Source organism: Plectropomus leopardus, chromosome 5, assembly GCF_008729295.1.
Source record: "Plectropomus leopardus isolate mb chromosome 5, YSFRI_Pleo_2.0, whole genome shotgun sequence".
Taxonomy (NCBI): domain Eukaryota; kingdom Metazoa; phylum Chordata; class Actinopteri; order Perciformes; family Serranidae; genus Plectropomus; species Plectropomus leopardus.
In genome coordinates, this window is record NC_056467.1 from 5941877 (window position 1) to 5967846 (window position 25970).

Here is a 25970-nt window from a genome sequence, read left to right on the forward strand (position 1 = left end):
GAGGACATGATAAATGTCAGATCCTTTTGTGTCTGTGATGTAAATGAGTGTAATCTGCATGTTTAGATAATAGTCTGTTAGATAAATGTTGGAGGTTTAAGATTTATGGTCCAAGTTTAAGTGTCCTGGGGAAAAACACTGGCCGTGATTTGTGACTTGTTGAGGTCTTCCAACCAAGAGAAATCTAAATCCCTGTGAACATAAATTCTTCAGATGATGCACGCACTTTAGTGTTAATCCTTTTCATTCAACCTGTTGACAAAGTGAAAACAAGCCTTTGGATGGTCTTTTCCAGCCCATTGACACTGCTTCACGGTTGTGTCACCGGCTCAGTGTAGGAGGGGGTTGAGCGCTGTGATCACCCCTGCAGGAAACCAGCATCCTGCAGAGTTAAAAGACCCCTGGCTGAACGCGCGGTGCGGGGCCCTCACAGGCCGCCCCACGGTCAAACTCCATGCCGCCCACGGAGACGCCTGCCCCGGCCCGCTGTTCCCCGCCAAGCCGCTGCTGATTGAAGTGCAGCCGCCTGTTGGCCCCTCACAGCGGGGACCGGGGGAAGAGGAGCGTTTTGAATAATTATTATGTTACTGAGGTGACATTTACAACACAAGACTGGAAGATTAGCTATTCCACCGACATGTGAAAGGATTTTTTTTCTATCTCTGGTTAAAATTAAACTTTCTCACGATTTGTTTTCTCACTTCTCCCAATCAACAAAAAGACGGACAAAGGGTGACATTTGGGCTGCGTCTAAAGGCGGATTTACAATTCATTGACGAAAACAATAAAGCACTTTGAAAGCTATCATCAGCCAATAAACCTCATGTCATCATGCACGATTTAAAGTTATTTATGACCCAGTATGAGAAGCAACTTTATTATGATTCTGTATCTACTGCAATTAGGGACTGCTCTTTATTTATCAGAGTATCAGAGGAGGGGGTTGGCTGGGATGTGACTTTGTTTTTATTTTATTTTATTTTGACCCTCCCTGAAGCTTCAGACATCTTTTCTTTGAGCCTAGAAAATGCATAACCCTTCCTCCACCAAAATTAAATTAGATTTTAAAAACTTTCCCTTTGATGTTTGAAAGTTAAAAGTTGAACTCACAGAAAAGAAGCCTCAGTTTTTCACTCTTGTCCTGCATGCTGGTTAATTAGTGCAAATGGTTTAATTTTTGGACAAATCTGAAATATCACATTTTATACTCAGATTTTTTTTTTCCTGAGGGAAGTGTTCTTCACACAAAATATCTAGGGACCGTCACAAATTTGAAAATGAAGTGATAATTTCTGTTTGACTATGACAATGGTGTAATTTTGACTATTAAAAAAAAAAATCCCAAAACCCCATGCTTCCCAAAATTTACCTACCTCTGTTTGTGGTTATTTCTTTTAGAATTGGCAGGAAAATAAACACAAAGTACTACCATTTAAAATTGCATTCCCCTCCCCAAAGCCAAAATAATAATAAGAATAATAATAATAATATAATAATAATAATAAAACATAAGTACCTCCACAGTGCATGAAATATTATTTGGCATGCCCCCCCCCCCCTTTCATAAATAGAGAACAGTCCCTTATCAGCAAAAAGGTGCAAATCAACATGTCGATGGAGTCTTACTCTTTCGCTGAATCGCATTTTAATCTTCTTAGGCTATTTCAAATGTTTTACATTTGTAATCAGATTACTTGAATTAAGTTATAACAATTCTCTTTGAATTCTCTGCAATTAAAAAAATGAATAATCTGTCTCCACGCTGCAGACACGATTGTGGAGGGGATTTAATACTGTTCTTATCACCTTAATTGATTGTCCAGAGTTTAATAGACTCTGTTGAACGCGCTCCCTCCACGATAGAGTTAGCACGATTCGTCTCCCGAGTTATCCCGAGATAAACAGCTATAGCAGGGAGGATATAGGGAGTAAGTGTGGAAGGATAGAGGGATGATGGAGGAGTGATATCAGAGAGAAGATAAAACCATCGAGGGGGTCTTCTTCTTCTTCCCTGGCGGTTGTGTGTGCGATAAGGAGGAGGAGGAGGAGGAGTAAAGAAGGAAGAGGAGGAGGGATGGAGGGGAAGGAGGAGGGGGCAAGAGACCCCGTCGCGTTTTGACCCTCCGAAACCTCCCCGCACACCGCCACCACCATCACCACTCCTCCTCCTCTTCTTCCTCCTCCTCCTCCTCCTTTTTCTCTCCTCCTGAAACAGAAAACACCATCGCTCACTCCCGGCCGTGACATTTTGCAGCCTGTCGCCGTATGCTGCGCGGACAGCGAGCACAAGGAGCCAAAAAGCGAAGGGACGCTTTCTGTCTGCCCTCCACAGCCACCGAGCATCCCGACGGGCTGCGAGCCGGAGCGAGAGGCGCACCAGGAGGAGGCGAGCCGCTGCAGGAGACCGCTGCTCCCCTTTCACCGGGGCTTCTGGACTACCACCGGCCCGAGCAGGACTGGATATTTACGTCTCGGTGGGACATTTTACACCATTTTACTGGAGCCCTTTTTAATATTAACATCATCAGCCAATGACATTTAATAGGCTGCGAGCTTTATTATAGCGTTTATTGCCGCTAAGTGTATTATAAACCATTAAGCTCACATCGACAATAGCAAGGATATCAATAAAATCTCCAGTCTCATCTTAATGTAATATAAAACGCGATGCGCTCGGAGTAAACACACACACACACGCACACACACACGCACACACACACAGGGAGCTCACTGTTTTCCACCCACAGCCTTGTGTTGTTGTCCTTATTAGTGGTTTTTGCATGGTGTTATCACGTTTACATCCCCAGTGTTAATGTTTTAAAAAAATACTCTTATTTCCAGGACTACAGGGACAGAGTGAGGGGGCAAAGCTCTCTGGACTAACCGAGCAGCGCATCATCATCTCCGGTGTGGGACTGGCTGTCGAGTCGCATGGAGAAGAGGGTAGGTCTGCTCTTTTTTTTTGTTTTTTGTTTTTAAGAGAATAGTGAGGACCAAAAGCATGATGGATAACAGATCTTATATCATCAGAGTATCAGAGAGAAGAGGTGTAGAAAAGCACCATATAGGAGCTAATGTTTGGGAATCCTCTTTGCTTTTGGTCTGTGGTCGGGTGCAGCCATACAAAACACAAGGCCCACTGGAAACAGACTAGTGGACTGTGCTGGCATGGACTTCATGTTGAGGAGGAAAACAACAGTAAAGCGTGCCCTTTTTTGCACTGTAAAAACTATTTAAAATGTTCACTATATGTCACAAAACGTGCATTTGTAAGCATTTTAATGATGCTGCAAAGACACAATTAGTGACAACTTGGACCATAATAATCCCAAATTCATAAAATGTAGTTCAATTTAGGTTGCAAGATAGCAGCAATTTCCCAAAACGCTTCTGAAGAACTGTTGATTTGGTTCCACATCTCATCCTCCCCTTAGAATAATATGGATTTATTGTGTAAGTCGGTCAGGCGTTATAATGGCACATAAGGGTTAGAGTGGTGTGGGTCAAACCAGAGGAGAGGAGATGCAGCTTGGTAAGTGGGTGAGTGTTTTTTTGTTGTTGTTGTTTGTTGTTTTGCTACAGTGATTCACAGTTATGGTGTGGAGATGCAGAAACAGACAGTGGCTGATGGACAGGAGAGTGGAGGAGAGCAATTAGAGATGTACAGTGTGCAGACAGAAAATCACTGCTGTATGAAAACAGAGCAGGGAAGACAGTGCTGAAGCTTATACACACACTGTGGAGTACACACACACACACACACACAGGAGAAGCAACACCTTAAAAAACTAAATTTAAATGAAGATATTCAAAACCAAACAGCTTTCTGCTGTTTGTTAAATTATATAAAGTACTTTCTAGGTGTAAAATGTTCATTTGCGCAGCTGCAGATTATGTAAACTGATTACTGAATGTTAAAAAAAGAAGCATGCATGTTATGTTTCACTGAGCCAATCGACTTTATATTGTAGATCTGCCATTCTGCACAGTATAACGCTCTGTATAATGAAAAAAAGCTTTTAGGGTGGCACTTTAACTAATGAAGTAGGTCTGATTTCTGTTTACTGGAAACATGCTGGGAGAAACTTTTAAAACTTTTTAATTTTTTTATGGTGCATTGTAGGAAGGTCCACTTTGGTTTGGTTTGTTTTTTCTTCTTTAAATGCAAGAGACAAAAACATCTAACTTAAAAGAAAACCATTGGCAGATTTAAATACATAATTTGCATTTAGTTTTTCCCAACTTTGTTGTGTTCAGTCCTGTTGTTTTACGCGCAGAAAAACTTCTAAATTCTAAGCAAATCCACGTTTATCTTAACTTGTCCTTAAGCGATGCACTGAGAAAACGAGTTCGGGTTAGTTTGCTTGTCATGTTTAAAAGACGCACTGGTTTTAGACAATCACCATTATACTAATATAAATGCAGACGTTTACAAAGGTCCGTCTTTCTTTTTTAATAGTTCAGCAGGTTTTTTAATTCAGTTCGACTTTTAAGAACTTCTGAAATATGAGACCTAAATTTCATCTTCATTTTTTAACTTTGAATTTACAGAGTTTGATGTTTCAGACTCACATAAATCCATTTCTAAAAAGTTAAATGATGTTATTCCTGCAAACGTTGCATGTGTTCCCAGCTGCAGCAGCCTGTCAGGCCTGCAGTAACTTTTCTGCATCGTTAGAAAAAACACAATTAAAACTTGTTGTCCTGCCCTCTGAAGCCTGTTTACCAGCTCCGTGACTTAAAAAAAGGGAAAATTTGCGGAATTTGTCATCTCGACTTGTGCGCTTTGATCCGTTTGACGCACAGAAACCCGATAGGAGCCGTGCGTAAAGAGAGACGCGCAATCCGATAGCGGTGATTGTGTTAATAGCCAGACTCCATAAAAACTAGAAGGTGTCCCGGACCAGGGCCTCAGAGCAGGTGCTTTCTGTGATCCCGGTGGCCATATGGGACTGGAATACAACAATTTGATAAGCCATTTAGGACAGTGGGGTCCGGGGACCTCCAGGGGTCTTGTGAAGGGGTTTGCAGGAGCAGTGCATGCACGTGAAATTTAATTTCTCTTTTATTTAATTCCCAGAGATACAATATATGAGAATAATTGCTTTCATGTTGGGTTTCACTGTTGTGTAAGTATAAGTGACCAAGATTTTGGCCCAAAAGTGTCTAAATTATTTGCACTACTTAAATAAATTGAGCACTTTTGGACATTGTGAGCCATTTCTGAGATATGGTAGTGATAAAATATATATATATTTTAAAATAAAATATAGTTTAATTAACTGCAAATCTAAAAAGAGCAAATATCAGGCTTGCAGTCGCACACTTCCGTAGTAAATCACAGCATCTTGTGGTGTCCTGCCTGGGGAATAGAAAAAAATAGGCTAAGCAGATCATAACTTTTATAGCTTGGTTAAAATAACACACAAGTGAAGGTGTCCAGGCCAGGCCACCTAGCAGGTGCTGTGCGTCTGTGATCCCTGTGGCCCCTGTGGGACTGCGGCGGGAGTCCCTTTAATCCAGCAGAAAGAGAACAGAAGCAGATCTGCTGACCTGAGCAACGACGCCTCAGAGACAGAGGCTGTAGCAAGGCACAAATTAGCTCGGCAACACAGAGACAGTAAAGGGGAAACCAGGGAGCCACACATGTATATTCATGATGTTAAGTTGTTTCTGTGCTGTATCTGTGTGTGATTTCATCTGTGAGCGTGCCATATGTGTGTCTGATTCACTGTGTTAGTGTGTGAGCGGGCCCCAGTGAGGCTGTCACAGCCGGTCGTGAGGGACGTCTCAGCACGGCTCCTGTCTAGTCTGAGCCGAGGAGGGAGGAGACGATATTAGCAGCTAAAGGCTCACCGTCTTTCTCCATGGATCTCATCTCCCTGTTTTCTGATCTCCTCCTCCGCTCTTCTTCTAAGCCCCAAACAGCAGACTTTTCAAGAACTAAGAAAATCTGCCTGTTTTATCTCAACTTGCTTTTTGTATGAGAGGTTATCCAAGTGCATTTGAAAGGGTTTTATAATCCTGAGAGTGGCAGCATTTTCAGAAGCATTAAATCCTTCGAGTGAGGAGAAAACAAAAAGTTTTCCTTTTGAGGGAATGGAGATGTGCACACACACACACACACAACTGGATTGTACTGTACACAAAACTACCCTGATATACAGACACACACACTTGGAGTAATGCCACAGTGTATGATTATAAAAATTGGACAGACTGATTTGATAAAATGAAGTCTGTGTGCTTTTCTAGCTGCTGAGTTTAGTTGATATTCGTGTTTATTTGCTTGCAATGTTTGAAGCATTTTCCCAGTACAACACTTACTATTGACAAATACATAAGGGCTGCACAATTAATCAAAATATGATCAAAATCACAATATGACCATGTGCAAGATCCAAATCGCAGGAGCTGCAGTTTTTTGTTAAAGGTAAAATCTGTCACAACATACTAACATATGGAGCAGTGTGACGCTACAAAGATGACTTGACCTATAAATCATACTCCAAAGGTCTAGTTACTGGAAACATCATAATAAAATCATTACTTTTGCAAGTTAGACAGTGTGCTGAAATTTTTTCTGCAAATTAGATTATTTATGTACGTGGAAATGAAAACAAAAATTGCCATTTCCACTAAAATTACAAATCATATTGCAGCTGCAATCTGTCATAAATAATTGCAATATGATTATTTTTGGCATATTGCATGTATACACATGCAAGCTGAAACATTTGGTGTCAGTGGATTGACAGAAAATTAATCAGCAACAATTTTGGTAAAGCAAAATTGCCAAAAACTGACTGGTTCCAGTCTCTGATATGTGAATAATTACAGTTTTTCTTGGTTTTCTATGGAGTATGTCTGGGCTTTGAAATGTTGGTTGGACAAAATAAGTAAGTTGAATATGTAAGCTTGGGCTCTGGAGCATTTTTTTAAAGCTAAAATACAATAAATTAACTGGTTCCAGCATCCCAAATGTGATTATTTTGTGTTTTTCTTAGTTTTCTGTGATAGTAATTTGAGTATCTTTTGGTTATGGATTGTTGGTTGGACAAAACACAAACTTAATATTTCAACTAGAGATCAATTGATGAACCGAGAAAATAAATGTGGCATTAATCATTAATCAAAACAAATGTTCGCTGCTCAAAAACACAAACATATAACTCTAAGTTTTATTAAATGGCAGCACAAGCACTGCTGCAGATGTAAAAGCACGGCAGCAGATCTCGAACTGAGTCCAGTAAGCTGCTTCACTGAAGCCCCCCGACAGCTCAGCTCCATAACACAATCACAGTCAGATTTGATGTCAGATCGGCACAGATGTCGAATGTGTCTCATGTTTTCTGTATTTCCATCTAATTATGTTTCAGTATGAAGAGCTGGTGCACTACTCAGGGTCGGAGGGCATGTCGGTGGGGGGCTACGGGGACGATGTCAGGCCGCTTCCTCCCCCACACTATGGACCCACCATCCCCGACTCCCTCAAACACCACAAAGACCAAATCTACGGGTAAGCGTGTGTGTGTGTGTTTGAAACTTGAGATGTGGTGTAAATAATGATTTATGCAGCCTGTTAGTGGCTTCGTTGTTTAAGTTCCATTTGCACATTCACATATGTATTTGTGTACGTGAAAATACATGTGAAGTGTTTACAGCTGTGTGTGCTATAAAGTGAATGTATCGTGTGTACACTATGTCAACTGTTACTGTGTTTATGTATAGTATGTTAACTGTGTATATATATGTGTGTGTGTGTGTGTGTGTGTGTGTGTGTGTGTGTGTGTGCAGTCACCCACTGTTTCCACTGCTGGCCTTAGTGTTTGAAAAGTGCGAGCTCGCCACCTGCTCCCCCCGAGACTCCGCCTCCCTCTCAGCCACCTCCCACCTCCCCGGCATGACCAATCACAGCGACGTCTGCTCTTCTGAATCCTTCAACGATGACATCGCCGCATTTGCTAAGCAGGTGAGCGACAATCATGTGAACTTATCACAGAACGGAAAGGATGTTTTTACATTTTGTGATAAATTTTTACATTTTTATTTACTTTCCCAGATACGTTCAGAGAAGCCCATATTTTCATCCAATCCTGAGCTTGACAACTTGGTACGATGCGCACTAAAATCACACGAAAACCTGCTTTTTTACATGTGCGTAGTGGGATATGTGTTAATAAGAAATCCACATTCTCGTCCCCACAGATGATCCAGGCCATACAGGTTCTCCGCTTTCATTTACTGGAGTTAGAGAAGGTTGGTGGTTGATCTTATGTTACATTACTTATGGAAATGTGTATATTGCTTTTAGAGGGACTTAAAGAAATGTGAACCTTTAACCCCTTGTAACCTGAGCAAATTGGTTTGATTTCTTTCATTTCTGAGTAACAAAATAAGAAATGACACAAAAATGAGCAAGAAATAAATAAAAAGGTATTAGAAAATTACTTGAAAATTAGTAAAATAAATAAATGAAAAAATAAAGATAGAAAGATCATAAATCTGTAACAGCATTTTAACTACAAGATTAGGATAATTTGCTATAAATATATTTTTTCCTGAGCTTTTTTCTTTTAAAAAGATACCAATTTGCTCTGAAAAGGTGTCTGAAAGCAGCACAAGAAAGTTTCAGGTTTCTATGTTCACAACACACAGGTGCTGATTCGGAAGTGGTGTTAACAGTATGATGAATGTAAATCTGTTTTCGAAGGTGCATGACCTGTGCGACAACTTCTGCCATCGCTACATCACCTGTCTAAAGGGCAAAATGCCCACAGACCTCATCCTGGACGACCGGGAGGGCGGCTCCAAGTCTGACATGGAGGACTTCACGGGATCTTGCACCAGCCTGTCAGAGCAGGTGAGTCAAGCTGCCGCAGCACCGAATGTCAGATAACGTAAGCAACACTGAGGGAGAGACTCCACCATCCTCCTATTCAGCTGCATCCACTGCGTGTCTGAATAATGACCGTGTGTTTCATGACTCCTTGTTCTCCCACCTGCTGGGAATTCTCCATCTTCCCATCACTCCTCCTCCAATCTCCTCTCTGTCTCCTCTCTCCCTGCAGAATGCATCATGGTTACGGGAGCCAGATGAATGTGCGACTACTCCGCTGGGAACGCCAGGCACCTGTGGCCTGCCTTCACACAGCACGGCAGACAACTGTAGCGACACAGGTACACACACACGCGTGCACACACACACAGAGTGAAGATACTGTATGAGTTAGAGAAGACTGTATTAAACACAAATCAAACCTTTTGATTTTTTTTGTCTTAAAGTAACATTTCACCTCAAGTCAAATGTGCATATTTTCCTCAGTCTAGATTGTTTTGGTGTGAGTTGTCAAGTATTGAACATATTGGCCGTACAGATGTCTGCCTTCTCTCCAAAATTCAAACTAGATATCACTCGACTTGTGGTGCTCAAACAAAAACAAACAAACAAACAAAAAAAAAAACACATTTGGAAAACTCAACAGCAATGTCTCTTACCAGAAACTATGACCTGGCTACTTAAGATAATACACAGACCTTGTTGTGAGCATCTACTTTTTCTTTCAAATGAACTACATCACACACTGTTGAGTTTGTCAAATTAATTTTGACTGCAAAAATTGAGAGCTTGTATCAGCTGACAGACACTCAAACTTCCCTGAGAAATAATATTTGCATCCCTGCAGGTGATGGTCTGGACGGAGGAGCAGCTTCACCCAGTACTGGAGACGACGACGATTCTGACAGAGACAGAAGGAACAACAAGAAGAGGGGGATCTTCCCCAAAGTGGCCACAAACATCATGAGAGCGTGGCTCTTCCAGCACCTGTCGGTGAGCGCGTTTGTCACCTTCTCATCACATCAAAGTTAAATTATCACACAGAAAAATATTGAATATGGATGATAATTAAAACCTTCAGGGCTGCAACAAACAAAGAAAGATGGTGTACAGCGCTACATGAGAGACTAATTAGTGAGAGAGAGGATTTAGTGTGAGGCAAAACGTCACTGACAAGAACAGACAGAGGGGGAACCGAGTGTGTAATGGAGGTCAATTAAATTAAATGAAAAATCAGGGGATTAAGTGATTATGTGAATATGCTCGCTATTGAATAACTGTGGAAGTGATAGAACTGGAGTGAGTAATTGTTGGTGAGATAATTAGCTACTAAATGAGGCAGGTCAAATGTTGCTTCACTCCAATTATTACAGTGTGTGTGTTTGTGTGTGTGTGTGTGTGTGTGTGTGTGTGAGACAGTGAGGGCTTGCAGAGAGTAGAAATGTGAATGGAAGATGGAAGGTCATCAGTATTCACACTGATTTCTCTCTCACACACATTATTTCTTTGTAGATTTAGGCTGAAGTTACATAATGTCATTAGCAGCCTAAAGATTATTCTCTTGTTGATGCACAAACATTCATAAAAAAAAATTCAGTATATTCTCCTAGGTGCTCTTGGTGTCATCTATAACATCTTTCCTTATGTATTTAATAGCCAACAAAAATTTTGAATTTTAGCACCCTAGTTTCTTTTTTGAGAGAGTTGTTCATGTTTACTAATACATTTCGACTATATGACTAACAGGTATTGATTTCAAAAACTGGTGCAGTTCCCCTTTAACCTTTGCTCTGTGTGTCCTCTCCTAGCACCCGTACCCGTCTGAGGAACAGAAGAAGCAGCTGTCCCAGGACACAGGACTGACCATCTTACAGGTCAACAACTGGTCAGTGCATCCTCAATCAATACACTCATTCTAGCCCTGTGGTTTATCAATAATCAGTTAAACTGTCATGTTTAAACGTAAAGCGCTAACTTTCAATTTAACAGCATGGCTGTTGCCACGTCAATAACATATTGGCGTGATAGTTTTGGTGCAGAAATGAACAGAATCTATATTTTACAACTCTGTTTAGTACAATTTCTCCTGCTTATTGTGCATGTTTTGTGTCAGTAAAGGTCAGTTAAATGAAAGGTCACACTTTTACAAGATTTTCCGACTATAAGATCGTAATCTGCTTTATTAGAGAGGAGCTTGTAACAGAGGAAGAAATGTCCTGCTAAGCATCTTTTTCTGAAGCTGCAGTGCAGTAAAATCCACTTGCCCGATGTTCATAAAACAAAATAGCGAATCAATATCCAATAATCAGATGGTTTACTGCCCCAAAATTCCCTCTTTACTCCCCAGGCACACGTTTCTCAACAGGCAAACACACACACACACACAGCACTTTTCCACATTTATGACCATTTAGTTCTTTCATAATTTCTGTTTCTCAGTTATTGAGACAGAACCAAAACAAAAATACTAAGTGTGTGTTACATGATAAACAATAGATTTCGCGATCTGATAACTTACATGTTTTTATTTGTCCCTGCAGCTGCAGCATACAAACACTGTGACCCGATCAATGCAGATCAATCAATTATCACAGGCCGATCAATACCTGCTCTGCCCTAACGTTGATTTACTCTGCCCTCTAAAAGGGTTAAGTGGCTGTAAAATGGAAAAGGTTAATAGTCTCCCGGTCAGCCTTTTTCTTCATTAACGCACAGCCTCGTCCATCTCTCTCTCTCTCTGAACACACTCTTTTTTATGTCTCTGCCGCGTGTGCAGGTTCATCAACGCCAGGAGGAGAATAGTTCAGCCGATGATTGACCAGTCAAATCGCTCAGGTCGGTGTTTATAAGTCAGTCGACTGGTCGCTCCCTCACTTAACAACTCTGTTTATATGAGTGTGTGTGTCGTTTATTTGGGTCTGAAGATGTGTGTTGTCTCACAGGTCAGGGTGGTCCCTACAGCCCAGAAGGAGCAGCTCTTGGGGGCTACGGGCTCGACGGACAGGCCCATCTTGGGCTCCGAACAGCAGGTACAGTAGCCTGTAGGGCAGGGATACTCAACTTGTCTTGCTTGGATACCAAAATGAAACCGACTATATTTTGATGCTCCTTTATGCACCCTGGCACTTTATTTACAATCAAAATTTAGAAATAAAATCCCAGAATAGATCAATTTATTTTCATTGTAAATTAGAAAATGGTCGATGGGCCACCCAGCATCCTATTGTGGCCCCCTAGGCCGCAAACTGAGTGTCACTGTTGTGGGGAAATACTGCTCATTTTCACATTCTGACAGAAAAGAGTGCAAAAAACACCCACTCTAGAAATAAGCAGGTGATATATATTTTTTTCACTGTCAACAAATCCCTTAAAAAAGCAATACATTCTGCTGAAAAAACCCCAAAACAAAACAGATTAACCAGCTTAAGGTGGTAAAGCTGGTTGACCAGCTTCTTTAACCAGGTATTTTTTTGCATACATTTTAATGGTTTTGCTGGTCATACCAGCTTGTGATGGTCACTGTAGCTGGTTTAGCCATTGAAGTTCCTGTATTGAAAGCAAATCAGTGTCCTTGAGTATGTAAAAATAACAGTGTCGTGAGGGAAGCATGAAAAGCAAAGGGCATAAAGTTCAGTTTTCTGTCTTTTGTTGCATGCATACAGATATGCATGCATGTCAAGCCATCAAAGACCAGCAAGAACTGGGTCAGGACCATCTAAGACCTTCTTTGCTCAGCTAAAATCAACTAAAACCAGCTACCAGTGCAAGCTGGTTTTTTGCTGGGTTGATTTTATTTTTTTGTTTTTTGCTTTTTTTCAGCAGGGAAGTATTTTGTGTGTGTAGGCTACTCAAAGCCTGACAAATCTTATTCCTCTGTGTTATGTAATGCAGAGCAGGTGGACTCAAACACAGGAGACAGCAGTCAACAAGAACTCAAAACTTCTTACTCAGTAGAAACAGCAACTGAACATCACATAGTCAAAACAAGACTGAACTGGAAATCAGGGCTTAAATGCAGAGTAGACTGATGAGGGGATTGAGTGCAGGTGGAGAAAAAGGGTAGAGAAGCTCAGGTGAGGGGAATAAAGTGATGAGAAGAGGAGGGAGAAGAAAAGTCAGGGAGCTGAGAGAAAGTGAGGAGCAAACTGGGACTAACGAGGCTGATGCAGGACAGGTGTGTAAGCAAGAAAGGGACAGCACAAGAACACAGGAGTGGAAAAACACAGTAAATTGATACCCCCAAAAAACAAGAAAACACAATCTCCTTTACAATAAGCTGATCAGGTGAAAACAAAGACAGACCCACTGATAAAGGCAACTTAAATAAATCATATACACTTAAACCAGTCTTCACAAAAGTCTGAAGAAATCAGGACACAGATTGTGAAACTCTGAGGGAAGCTGGTCAAAAACTATTGAGAACACATCAGTGAGTTTTACTGTTGCAGTGGGTTACACTTTCCTTTATTACACACACACTGTAGATTAAAGTGCCTCAATCTCACATACTGTACACTGTACTGCTGCCTACACACTCACCAGAGCACCAAATGCTGAAAATAGTCCCCAACAAACGCACTATTTCCTCCCGCTTGAGTGATGCCTATTAAAAACTATAGTGGCCAGCTGTTTCTGGAAATAATAAAACCTTTTTTTCCTTTTTTTTTTAAAGGATTTGTTGACAAAAAAAAAAAAAAAAAAAATATATATATATATATATATATATATATATATATATATATATATATATATATATATATATATCACCAGCCTAAATCCTCTTAACGACAGGTTAAATGTAGATCACAGTCAAGAGCCGAGTGAGTACTTTGCCAAAAAAAAGAGAAAAAGAAAGAAATGGCCTTGAGGGGACATAGCTGAGTGAAGTATTTTAAATAAAAAATAAGTTATAAATATTTATACTTTTGTTTAATCCTTTCTGTGCCTTTTCATTAAATACTATGGATATAAATATTTATAGGCATAAGTAATGAATGAGTCACCTCCTATTTAGTTTTAAAGGTGGTTTCTGCAGCCTTCCAAAACTCCTACGATGTTTTCCCTTTAATTTAAACATAATTTTAATGTCTAACTTATTCGTCCTGTGAAATTCTTAATGCTGGAGAAGAAAACATTGTGTGGTAAGAAACAATCTGTGGGATTTAAATTTGAAGGAAAGATTAGCCGACCACCAAAAAAACGCAACAGCAGACTGGAACGTTTCATAATGGCTGACAAGGCTTTCAATACATAACAAGACAAGAAGTAAATTAAAGATATTAATGTTTTCAGAATCAGAAACAAGCAGCGGGCTGTTAGTGGGTCAGCTATTACAAACTCATACGGTGCAGCCAAACACATATATTTGTCAAAATGTTCGGAAAATGTGCATAAAATGATTATGACTGTCAGTAAGTGTGGAATTAGATTAATTAAAAAACAGTTTAAACAAAGTGAAAGCTACTTATTGAAAACAAAGGCGGATAACTGCATGTTATGGGGCTAAAGCGACAGGATTTAGATTCTGTGAATGAGGATGTTTTGGTTTGCAAATTTCATTTAAATCCTGTACATTGAATCTTCTTGCTTTTTATCCATTTCAATGGAGCCAAATCCTAAAAAATATTACACCGTACAGTGAAAATGTAATCATGTCCTCTGTGTCTCCACCCCAGGTCTCAGGGGATGTCTTCTCTGCAAGGTGACTACCCCAGCGCTCTACTGTCCCAACCGGGCTACCCTGCCCACCCAGGACCCTCCCTCCACCCGTACCCAGGCCCACACCCCCACCCCGCCATGCTGCTCCACCCGCCGCCACATGCACACCCCGCAGAGCCGCTCCTCGCCCAGGGACTGGACATACATGCACACTAGTTGTGGGGGGAGCTGGAGTGTGTGTGTGTGTGTGTGGGAAAATTTACTGAATGAATGCGTGTGTGAGTGCGTGCGCTGAGATATATGTGTGTGTGTGTGTGTGCGTGTGTGCTGCGTGTATGTGTGATAACGCATACCGAACACTATTTATAGAAAAAAGACACATTGCTCCAAAAGTTTACATTCCCCACTGAAAGACACTGACCTCAATGTAGCTGTTCCACTCGCTCTCACACACACAGACGAGAAAAGACATAAACATTACACACACACACACACACACACACAGTCTGGACCCACAGGTTTAAGCCATACCTCTTACAGAGTAGAAGTGCTTCCTCCTCTCCAAATGTCTCCACTGTGTCCTGTGGGTGAGACACATGCTTTAAACTACACTTCCCATCATGCCTGCTGAACCACAGGATGACGGCCGATCAGATAAGATGAATATTTGTCCCAAGACTTTGCAACAGCACACTGACGTTACCGGATGGGACTTGATCCTGTGAACATGCCTTCTTCACCTCTCCCTGTCTTCCTGCACATGTTGACTGTCTCTCTCTCACACACACATACACACACACACACACACACACACACACACACACACCTTCACATACACTTTACTTAAGTTTTTTTCTTATTCTATTTTTATATTTATGTGTGCCACTCCAGGCGGATGCAGCTTCACGTGAACTTGTTGAAATATTAGTGCTCTTCCTCAGCATGAAGCTAAACACTATGAATGACTTCCAGTCTGCCTCGCTCTCGTACCACTGACCTCCTTAAGATGCCAACAGGTGTCCGTTACCTTAGGATCTTTCCTACACACACGCAAACACACAGCATACACACACACTTAGCAGCAACGCGAAACACCGAAAGCCATTCACACATACATACACGCAAACACACACAGACACAAATCTTCTGTAAGCATTTCTAGAACATTTTTTTGTGTCACAGCGGTGTGTGTGAGAGGAGCTGCAGCCAAAGGACTCTTTAAACATTCGGCTCCTTCTCCGCTCTGCTCGGACTGCTGAAACATTTCTGAATGATGATGGAAAATACAGTTAAAGTATTAAAATGTTTTTTTGTAAGAATTATTACTGGTCATTTGTTTGTGCATGTTGTTGGTGTTGTTCTGCTGCAGGAGTTGATGGATTTACCCCTTAAAAACCTGGAGCATTATCAGTTTTCTTGTGCTGCTTTTAGACACCTTTCACAAGTATTTAAACCTTTGAGCCCTGAGCAAATCTGTGCAAATAAAGCCAATGAGCAACTTAGTAAGATATGATCCACAAATACAAGTACTTAGTAGATTTAGAAAGTTATTTTCAAAAAGCTCAGGGAAAAATGGTAAGGGAAGAGAGAAAAAAGCTAGGAAAAAAAACTATATTTATTATAATCAGAATTACATGTTTAATTTTTCATTTCATTTCTTGGTTACTGTTTTTTCAAGTTTCTTTTTTGTTTGTTTTTTGTTTGTGTGTGTGTTTTTTTTGTTTTTAATTATAATTCTCAAGTAATTTTCTTGTACTTTTTACCAATTTCTTGCAAAGTTTTGGGTCATTTCTCCTTTTGTCGCTCATGCTTTTTTCAGGTTTTTGAAAGAAATCAAGCCAATTTGCTCAGGTTTCAGAGGGTTAAAGTAAAGACAGCAGCAACAGTCATTTTTTGTAGTGGAAATAGAGAAACTGGTTAGATAGCGTAAAGAATCTGGAAATTCACAGCAACATGCTCACCAGTTGAAAACTTTCGAAAACAATTTGACTTTCATATCACTGTCATAAAGAGGCTGTGACTCATAAATTTTTTAAAATTGGTGCAAATGTAGCGGTATCTTGTGAAAATAAAGACTACCTTAACACATCCATTGGTACCAACCATGTTGGCATATTTCGTCAGAAAGCCGGATAAATCAGTTTTCAAAAATAGCAACAAAACAAATCAGAATTGACCTCTTATGAGCAAAGCACTTATTTTGCAGCAATTGTCTTCCAAAATACAAATGCATTTTTCAGAAACACAGCAGCCGTGGACAAACACCTTCATATGATCACTGTTTGAGCTTCTTGGTTACTTCAGCCCGTAACTTTTACCAATCCACGTGACTCTAGCTTTTACCATTATGTGCAATCAACCACTAACTATGAATCATCGTTTTCAATGAGGTATATGTAGTGGAAAGACACATAATGAATTTCAAGACCCTTCCTTTCCTCGCTCACAACTTCCAAACACAGCCAAAGTCAAAAACAGATGATTAAATAATTAAAAAACAGCCCCAAACAGTTCAGGTGTTCTTGATTTGCAATAATCCATACCATTCGGGAATATTTTGACTCCTTCGTTCATGTTCAAACACGTCTGTTAAACCTCCATCAAAGCTACCCACTTTATCAGGACCTTTACTTGACAAATAGTGTAATCTTCATCCTCTTTTCCAGTCATAAATCACGTCAGTCCGACCCTTCCTCTGATAATCTGTAGGCGGATTTTGCATAACGTCACTCAAGTGGAAACTAGTCATCTCGCAAGATTTTTCAGGCACAAGCTAGAGCTATTATGGCTCATATAGATCTTTTTTAGACCTCCCATTCTCCTTTTCTACTTTTTTTATCCCTTAAATTTAGGTTAATATCCAATTCCACCACATACAAACACTTTAAAACTTAAATAATCATTACATTTTGTATCCTTCACAACTGGAATTACACGTCCTATTGATAACCTTTATCTCTTTTCTGATCTACACCCATTTAGCTGTCAAACATCCATGCATAATTCCACCCTTTGCTACCCTACATCCACCACAGCACCCCAAACTCACAACAAACACTGAATACCCCCTCACCCTGCCCCCATTCAGGCCTGAAGCATGGGGCGGGGTCAGGGGCCAGAGTTCAAACAGAGGTCGACAGGAAATGGCTGTTCTTCCTGGCACCCGGGTCCTGACCTCAGCACCCCTCCACTTTTCATTTCTCTCATTCGTCCCTTCACGGTCATGGCATGTGGCTCAGGACGGGTCCTTCACTTTTACTCTTCACCTCTCACTTTTTCACAACATGTAACACGCCTTGTTCACCAGCATAACGACTTTTGATTCAATCGAAACTGATTCCACATCGGTGTGACCTCTTACTAACTGTGGGACTATGTGAAAGTTTGTTTTTCATGACATGATAAATGCATTGTCACAGGCTGCAATGTAACCTCTCTGGGCATTTGGCACCGTCAGTGGACATAAACTGACGGTGCCAAAAGCCCAGAGAGGTTACATTTGGAGTTTTTTTTTTTGCCAAAAACTAGCTAAGATTGTTATTCTACATGTCTAACAACATGATGGAAAGGGTCCATACATAGACAGACCTATTTATGAAATAGTATGATCCTTTTTATTTAACTAGAAAGAGCCCTGAAATCGTTATCACAAAACCCACCGGACTCTTTTTTTTTTTTTTTTTTTTTTTAAAAAACAGTAATTTTAGAAGTCAAGATATTTCACTCAGTGTTACAAACCTCAACCTCATGTTGCCATTGGATGAAAAATCAAAGAATTATCAATTAAATGACTTTGAGTACCTAGAAAATCGCTATAAATCCTACATATTATTATTACTAGTGTTAAAATCACAAGGGTTCATCCACTGGGAATGATGAATGACTATGATGACCTTGAGAAACTCAAAATAAATAGACTTCAAGACAGCTTCAAACATAGGTCGATTGATACATCATTATGAGATTTTTTAAAACATTTTCAACATTGCAACAATATCTCCTGCAAATTATGTTTGTATACCATTTATTTGCAGTAGTAAATTTATCCTGAAAGATATGTATTACATTTTTTAAATAAAAAAGAATGAGTTTTCAGTTACTGTGTATGCCAAAACTATCATTTCTCTTCACCAATATTCACTTATACAGGTGCATTATGAAACTATTATTGGTTATATTAGGCACTCATAACATTTGGTTTGGGACAGATTGTGGTCTTTTCGTTAAATACAGAAAAGGTAAACTGTTACTTGAGCCACTAGTCAGTAGATGCCAGTATCTGCCTTAAAAATTCAGTCTTTCGAGCTCGACTTACACAAATTCTTTGCTCCCTACAACAACTGAACCTGTTGATCTACTGTATAAGGCTGCGCTTTATGTATAATGTATGAATATTACCTCTCTTGAAGGAATTTTTTTCTCTCCAGTCATTTGAAAACAACAATCCTAAAATCTATGACCCTGCAACATCACAGCCCCGCAGAAAATCTCAGCAAAAATCAACAACACATACTTCAATGATATAGTGTGTATAGCGCTCTCTCACAGTATCATTCATCGCCTCAGTTTATTATTGGCTCAAATAGATTGTCAGCCCATCCTCTCACCAACGCACTCTCCATTAGATGGTGGGAATTACGCCGCATAAAATCTGCCTTTATGGCGACAAATGAAGAGGAGAGGAGAGAACAGAGGGAGGAGAACGTGCTTGAATGTATTTACATGCATTGTGTTTGGATGTTTGCCGTTAGAGGAGCATATACAACCTCCCAAATCAGACGTTACGGTTTTGGCTGAATTTTGAGGGAACCATTATTTTGGTGTGTGAAATGTATTTCTTAAAATTCACACAAGTTGAAACATTTTGTAAAAATGACAACGGCGTCATTTCAAATGAGCTCCACTGCAGCCTTCGGCCGCGTGCAATGTAATATATATTGCACTCTGTATTGCCACACTCCTTATAATGTCTCCATCATTTCAAGACTGGTTCGAATTTGACCATTTGGGCTACTGAAGCAAAATGAATACACATGTGTAATGTGGAAATGTGCAGGCCTGCGTGTGTCAGCGCATGAATATGTGTGTGCATAAATATGTACAACTCCATTTTAACATAAAGTGTGAGTCCATGGGAGGAGGAGCGGGGGGGGGGGGGGGGGGTACTCTGGTGGTCGTTAATCATTCAATTACACACCTGTCAGAGTTCAGACAAGTGGGGGAGGGGGAGAGAGGGAGTAAAAGGGAGGGAGAGGGAAAAGGATCGGGGGAATGCAGTGGGGAAAGGAGGAAGAGCAGCAGAGGGAATGAATGACACAGAGAGGGAATGAAAAAGGAGCAGGAGAGTTAAAAAGAGAATGGGTGAAAGTTTTATTGTGTTGTAGTGTGTGAATGAGCCGTGACAGAGGCAAGCTGTTGGATGGTGACAGCCTCTGAAAGGCCACAGTAAAGACAAAGACACTTACATGTATCACAGGGGACGAGTAACTGATGAGGACAAAGCTGGGCGGCGCAGTCAAACTCCACTCTGGTCTGACCTAATCTAGGACGATAACTGAGCTGAAAGGGAAGCAGGCATCTGAGAGGTATTTTAAGCCCAATGAAAGTGCACAAAAATGATTGAAACAATGCAGTTGCGTATGCCAAAAAAAGTAGAGCTTGAACCTGACATACACGCAAATCTAGTTTTATTTTATGTCCAGTCGTGTGTTGGCATTAGTTTTATCTTTTCTTGTAAAGGGTTGATCTGATTTGACCTGAGCGGCAGCCTCCGAAGCTGTAAAATGAAGCCAGTGCAGAAGTACCAAAAACTGCAGTTCCTCAAATGACCACTCGAGGCTGGCTCTAAAACTGTGTTAATCCTCACAGACCGTTACGTTAAAATGCACGACTTACAATGGTTTTGGTCTAATTTCAACAGCAACTAAACATGGCATGGATTTTTTTTTAATGAACACCACTTACATTTTATCAAGATCCAGTGTTACACATATTAACCGTGCTCGCTCAATCAGCTCCAGTCTCTTCAAAACTCTGTATCCAAAAAAGCAAGATGGCAACAGCCAAAATGCTGAACTTGAAGCATCAAAACAGGAGTTCACAAACCAACTGTCTGTGATTTGAACCAGGAAGTTTAACAACATGTATCAGTATATGTAAAAGTATGTTTTTTTTATTTAAAATCGTAACCTGTAATCACAGTTGTCAAATAAATGTAGGGAAATTTAGTCCTGAATATTCCTGGAGTAGAAATATAAAGGAGAATGATATGGCAAGTATAAATACCTCAAAATAAATACACAATATGCTCAATGCACTGTTGGACCTTGAAGATTTGTGCAGGATCTGTAATGCAGATAATATAAAAAGTCCAGGACAGCACTCCAATTTACCTTTTTAGTAGCTCAACTTTATACTCAAGTAGAGTACTTTAGTAATTGTATGTAGTTACTTTCAACTGCTGAAGAATAATCTGTATTCAAACCCTGTTCTTTTTTACCAAAATCTTGCACATTATAGTTTTTTACTAGTTTCATACTGTAAGACTTTATTTCTGATATGGTTTATGGAAATAGTGCCATGAAAGGGCATACATTTTATTTCAGAATGGGTGGGGACACATATGAAAAGGAGGTTTTGGGGGTCCTCCGACAGAAAATACTGAGCGTCAAACGCTTAATTTTCAGCATTCTGATGAGTTTTTATGCACCAAAGTTGTGTCTTTCTGTATCAAATTATGTTGAAAATGCTTTTAATTTTGTCAGAATAAAAGTCAGTGTTTTTATAGGGAAGGACAAATGCATGTGATCTAAATACTGTGGGGGGACGTGTCCCCAGCGTCCCACCTGAAGTCTACATCTTCTATGGTGCCATGTGTGTTTGTATTGTACTCTCAGTCTCCTATTTCTCTTTCTATACAGTATATGTTGAAGTGTTTGTGTATGTGAACAGCCTCCCAACACTTAATCTTCTCTCTCTCTCTGTGTGTGTGTGTGTGTGTGTGTGTGTGTGTGTTTCAGTCTCCGTGTTTAGCTGCAGTACCTCGAATGCCTCAGGCCACAGCCATCTGTGCCCCCCCCCCTTCCTCATTTCACATGCACACAAACACACTCCTCTTCTCCTCTCTGTGGACCCCCTCCTCCACTGCCACCACCACTGCCATATATCTAATTTATGACCGTGGTGAGTGCGTTACACACACTCATGTATGCATAATATATCACACGTGTGAAAGAACGAGTGTGTGGGAGAGCGAGTGTGTTACACTATAGTGGCCGGTAAAAGTCTTGACAACAACTCCTTCCTCAACACAACGTGTCCCACAACTTTTGCCTTGTGTGTCTGTGTGTCTGTGTGTGTGTGTGTGTGTGTGTGTGTGTGTGTGTGTGTGTGTATGCATGTGTGTGCATGTCCAATGTATGTGTGATCCAGCATGTATCACTGTGTTTCTTTCTTCCACCAGATCTGACAGCATTGATAAAGTGTGGGAGGAGAGAGGGTGTGTGTCTGTGTGCGTGCGTGTGTGTGTGTGTGTGTGTGTGTGTGTGTGTGTGTGTGTGTGTAAAAGCCCAGCTGTTTCTAGGCTTGACATCCACATGCAGGCAGAATGCCAGATGTCTCATTAGGCAAATTTGATTGGCTCGGTCAGTTAGAATGCGGCGATGATGCGTTTCCATATGTGTGTATACATGAATCTGTGTACGAGTGTGTGTGCGTGTGTGTACATGCATTTACATAAGAGGCCCCCTGTATAACTATTTACATGTGTACATGTCTGATGTATGTGCATGCATAAAATATTTTGTTAACATTTGAATTTATGTGCTATTAATTACACAGTAAAAACAAAACGAAAAAGTGAAATTGATATTTTACTGGAAATTATTAGGAAAAAAAGTCTAAATCAAAAACAATAGATGAAAAGGCAATTTGTTCCCCCAAATACTCCCAGTTCAACTCCTTTAATGCTTTAGTGTGTGCAAACTTTCATAACTGCTTTAACTTTCACTTCCACTACAACAGCTTTAAGAGCAATGACAGCTTTCACTTAAGCTCCTTCAACTGCCACTTCAGTTCCCTTTTAAGTGCTTACCATTACATTTGTTGCTTAAATTTCAACTAATTCACTTCTAATGCCTGACCTCTATTGTTGCTTTGTTTGTTACATACGCTCACATTTCAACTGCAACTACAAGCTGTTAACCTTCAACTTAAACTGCTTAAAGTGTTCATTATTCAGCTGTTAATTCAATTTGCTCGAGTGTTTCATCTGCAACTTCTTCGTGTTTTTGCTCTGTCTTTACTTAGACTCACTTCCTAATGCTTAAATGTCTCCTGTTAGCTTAAACTGACAACTGCGTTCACTGCAACTTTCAACCAAGTTTTTTAACCTCAACTGCCAGTTAATTCCCTCACCATGCAAACTGTAATTATTAAAAAAAAGCTTTCATACGAATAAAAACCCAGCTCAACGTGTATTTAAAAAGAAAAGGAACAAAGAAAAGAGCAGACAATTTAACAGAAGATAAAACATTACACTTTAAAGGAGGAGGTAAAATAATAAACATGCCATTCAGCTCCTTTATAGAGTGTAATTACTTTAACTGCTTAAACTTAGTTTTAACCGCCACTTCGACAAGATTTTGGAATCAAACTTCAGTTGTTACTTCAACATAAGTGCTTTAACTTCAACTAACACTGCAGTATCTTTAAAATCTTCACTTCTGGCCACTTCACCTCCTCACACACTTCAGCTGGTGTTTCAAACTCTGTCAGCGCTGACGTAACAAACTTTTAGTTGTCTCAACTGCTCGTCCAAATCCTTTAAATGTTTTGATTTTCAACTCAAGTCCTTCAGTTTCAGCTGCCATTTCATCTATTCCTGCGCCTCTCTATCTGCTATATCCAATCCTGTTTGTACTTTAACTACAACCACCACAGCTGCTACTTTAACTCATTTTAGTGCTAAAAACCTATGCAGTAATCAATTTCCACTACCACGCCAAAGCATCCTTAATCCCACGTTACATGTACAGTATTTTTAGTAATTTATGTTAATAATTTAATTGTAACCTAGCATGCTGTGTTGTTTTTGTGCATGTGTTTGTGTTCATCGTGTGTAAGAGTGGAATCTCTTAACACAAATCTGCAGCGACTCACCAACTGACCGTTAGTTGCTGAATGCAGTAACAATTTTTCTCCACATTTTGAAAACAACATGAATAAATCAAATGTTTACTCCATTTTTGTTTGATATATTCCCAAGTGCAAATACAGTGACACCTCAATAAATTCAAAGGTGTGTATTCTCAGAACTGTATACCCACTTACAGAGGATGCAAGCGTTACACCTCACAGCAGGTTTGATGCTGCCCTCTTGTGGTCACAATACAAGAGATATTCATGTTGTTTTAAGGCGTCTTGTGAGGCACCAAGTGAACTTGTTTTTGTTAAGTCCTGATTACCTAAAAGAAGAGACTGTGTTTAAGTAGTTTAAAAGCATCATATTTAGTTTTGATCAACAACAAAAGGCTTCACCGAGTTGAGAACAGTAACAAGCACAAAAGATATGCTATAGTAGTAGAAGACTTCATTGCATTTAAACAAAGATACTGTGACATTAGGAAAAGAAATGATTTAAAGCTTAATTTATTGATTTTTGGGTCCACTTTGGAATCAGCTACACCCACCAACCACAAAAGGAAGTGTGTGTCTACTCATCGACAAGAGGCACGTGACAGCTTGAGTTGTAAATATTAGTGGCATCCTCCTCAGTGGTGAACTGAGGCGAACCTGCTGTAGATGCACACTTCTTGCTGTGCAGTTATACAGCTGGCAGTTGTAGTTTGGTATAAAGAAAATAGTTCCTACATAAAACTGCTCAGAACAAGGTCTGTGGATTATCTTGTTATTTCTGTAAAGAGACATTGAGTTTGTCAGATAAGTACCGTCTAAGTCTGTTATATATGAGAGAAGGCAGACATCTCTGTGGCCAAAATCTCCATTGGCAACTCACACCAAAATAATCTACATAAATAGCTCTGTGGGTTAAAAGGAAAAATGTGTATTTTTTGATTCGGGGGTGAACTGTCCCTTTAACATTACTTGCTACTATTTTGTGCAAAGTGCTGTTAACTGACCTGCAGTGATAATAATACATGAGACAAAGCTGCTGCTGAAAATGTAGATGACGAGAGTGAAAGCAAGCTGTACAACCCAAACTGTTTGTTGGTATTATTAATGTACTTTTTTTTAATCGTTAATTTAATTTTCAGTGTATTTAAAAATCAGAAATTACATTAAGTTATGAAGCATATAAAAGAATCCCAAGTCATACAGCATTGTACAAAATATAGTAGCTTAAAAACATGAACTAAACTTTTATTTGTTCCCAAATAAATATAACAGCTTTTGTATAAACTCTTCTCTTCTTTATAACTATAATAGTAAATTTGGACTCATTTAAGGCAGTGATTCCTAACCTTGCAGTGTCCACTTGTGACCCCTCATCACAAGTTAAGGCCTTAGCGTGAGCAGTGACAGTGATTTTTGCTTACCTGAATTTTTCATTTGAAAAGTTGTCAGCCCACAAAGGACATAAGATATCCAGTATTTTGCAAGAAAAAAAAGTTAAAGTATCTCTTTACCCTCTAAACAGTTCATTCAGGTTTATCTCAGGACCCTGAAGGATGCATAGTTTCAAAGCAGGGAAAGCACAGGTGTAAGTGATCGAGTTGATTATGTCTCCGTGAGTCACAGTGAGCACTATAGAAGGGCCCGGGACCAGACTCATCGTTAGAGATGTTATTAATTACACCCGTGCTTTTCCTGCTGTGGAAACTACTTCATCACTTTAGGTGGACTTGAGAGATAACATGTCCCAACAGGACAAACTGGTGGTTTATGTGGCAGATGTTTGGAGGGTTTATTTGGCTTTCTCTCTGTGGCGGACAGGTCGTCATTATTTGCATCATAGACTTTATAAAGATGGACAACGTGACAGCTTCCCCAAAGCGTAACTTTTCAATCTTGATTGCCCCCTGGTGTCTGTCTGCAGTATAGGTCATAAAGCCTGCTCCTCAATGTTGGTGAATGGGACGGAACTAGGCCAAACTAAAAACTCCACGCCTAATAAATTTTTCCAAAAGATAGAAGTTAAGACACTGAAGCTAGTTCTCATCACCCTGATGTTTGTTCAAGTTTGTTTTTAAAGCTGTTAATGGTTTGGGACCGGCCTACACTGCAGACTCTCTATCATTTTATAAACCCTCACAAGCCCTTAGATCCTCTACTGCTGGGTTTTTAAATACACACAATCATACACACAGCTTTTGTTAACTATGCTCCAAAACTATGGAAAACCTTTCCAAAAGCCACAGGAGAAGCAGGCTCTGTGAACATTTTTAAAGGACAACTGAAAACCTATTTATTTAGTCTAGCTTTTAATGAATTGAACTCTTGTATTTATTATTTC

At 39.9% G+C, this 25970-nt stretch overlaps 1 protein-coding gene across 1 annotated transcript; it reads left to right on the forward strand.

The window, feature by feature from the left end:
• The first annotated feature begins 2198 nt into the window (after nt 1-2198).
• On the forward strand, nt 2199-15562 carry meis3 (myeloid ecotropic viral integration site 3). Its single transcript, XM_042486739.1, has 13 exons — nt 2199-2474; nt 2842-2943; nt 7380-7519; nt 7798-7972; nt 8063-8113; nt 8209-8259; nt 8714-8863; nt 9072-9180; nt 9687-9832; nt 10648-10724; nt 11616-11674; nt 11782-11868; nt 14515-15562. The coding sequence occupies exons 2-13, from the start codon at nt 2932-2934 to the stop codon at nt 14790-14792; spliced, it is 1335 nt and encodes a 444-aa protein (XP_042342673.1). The 5' UTR covers nt 2199-2474; nt 2842-2931; the 3' UTR covers nt 14793-15562.
• Nucleotides 15563-25970: the final 10408 nt, after the last annotated feature.

What these genes read in the sequence shown, in the direction of transcription:
- meis3 (XM_042486739.1), top strand. An exon ending in ATTTACTGGAGTTAGAGAAG is followed by an intron (nt 8,260 to 8,713) that starts GTTGGTGGTTGA and finishes CTGTTTTCGAAG; the next exon opens with GTGCATGACCTGTGCGACAA. An exon ending in AGACAACTGTAGCGACACAG is followed by an intron (nt 9,181 to 9,686) that starts GTACACACACAC and finishes GCATCCCTGCAG; the next exon opens with GTGATGGTCTGGACGGAGGA.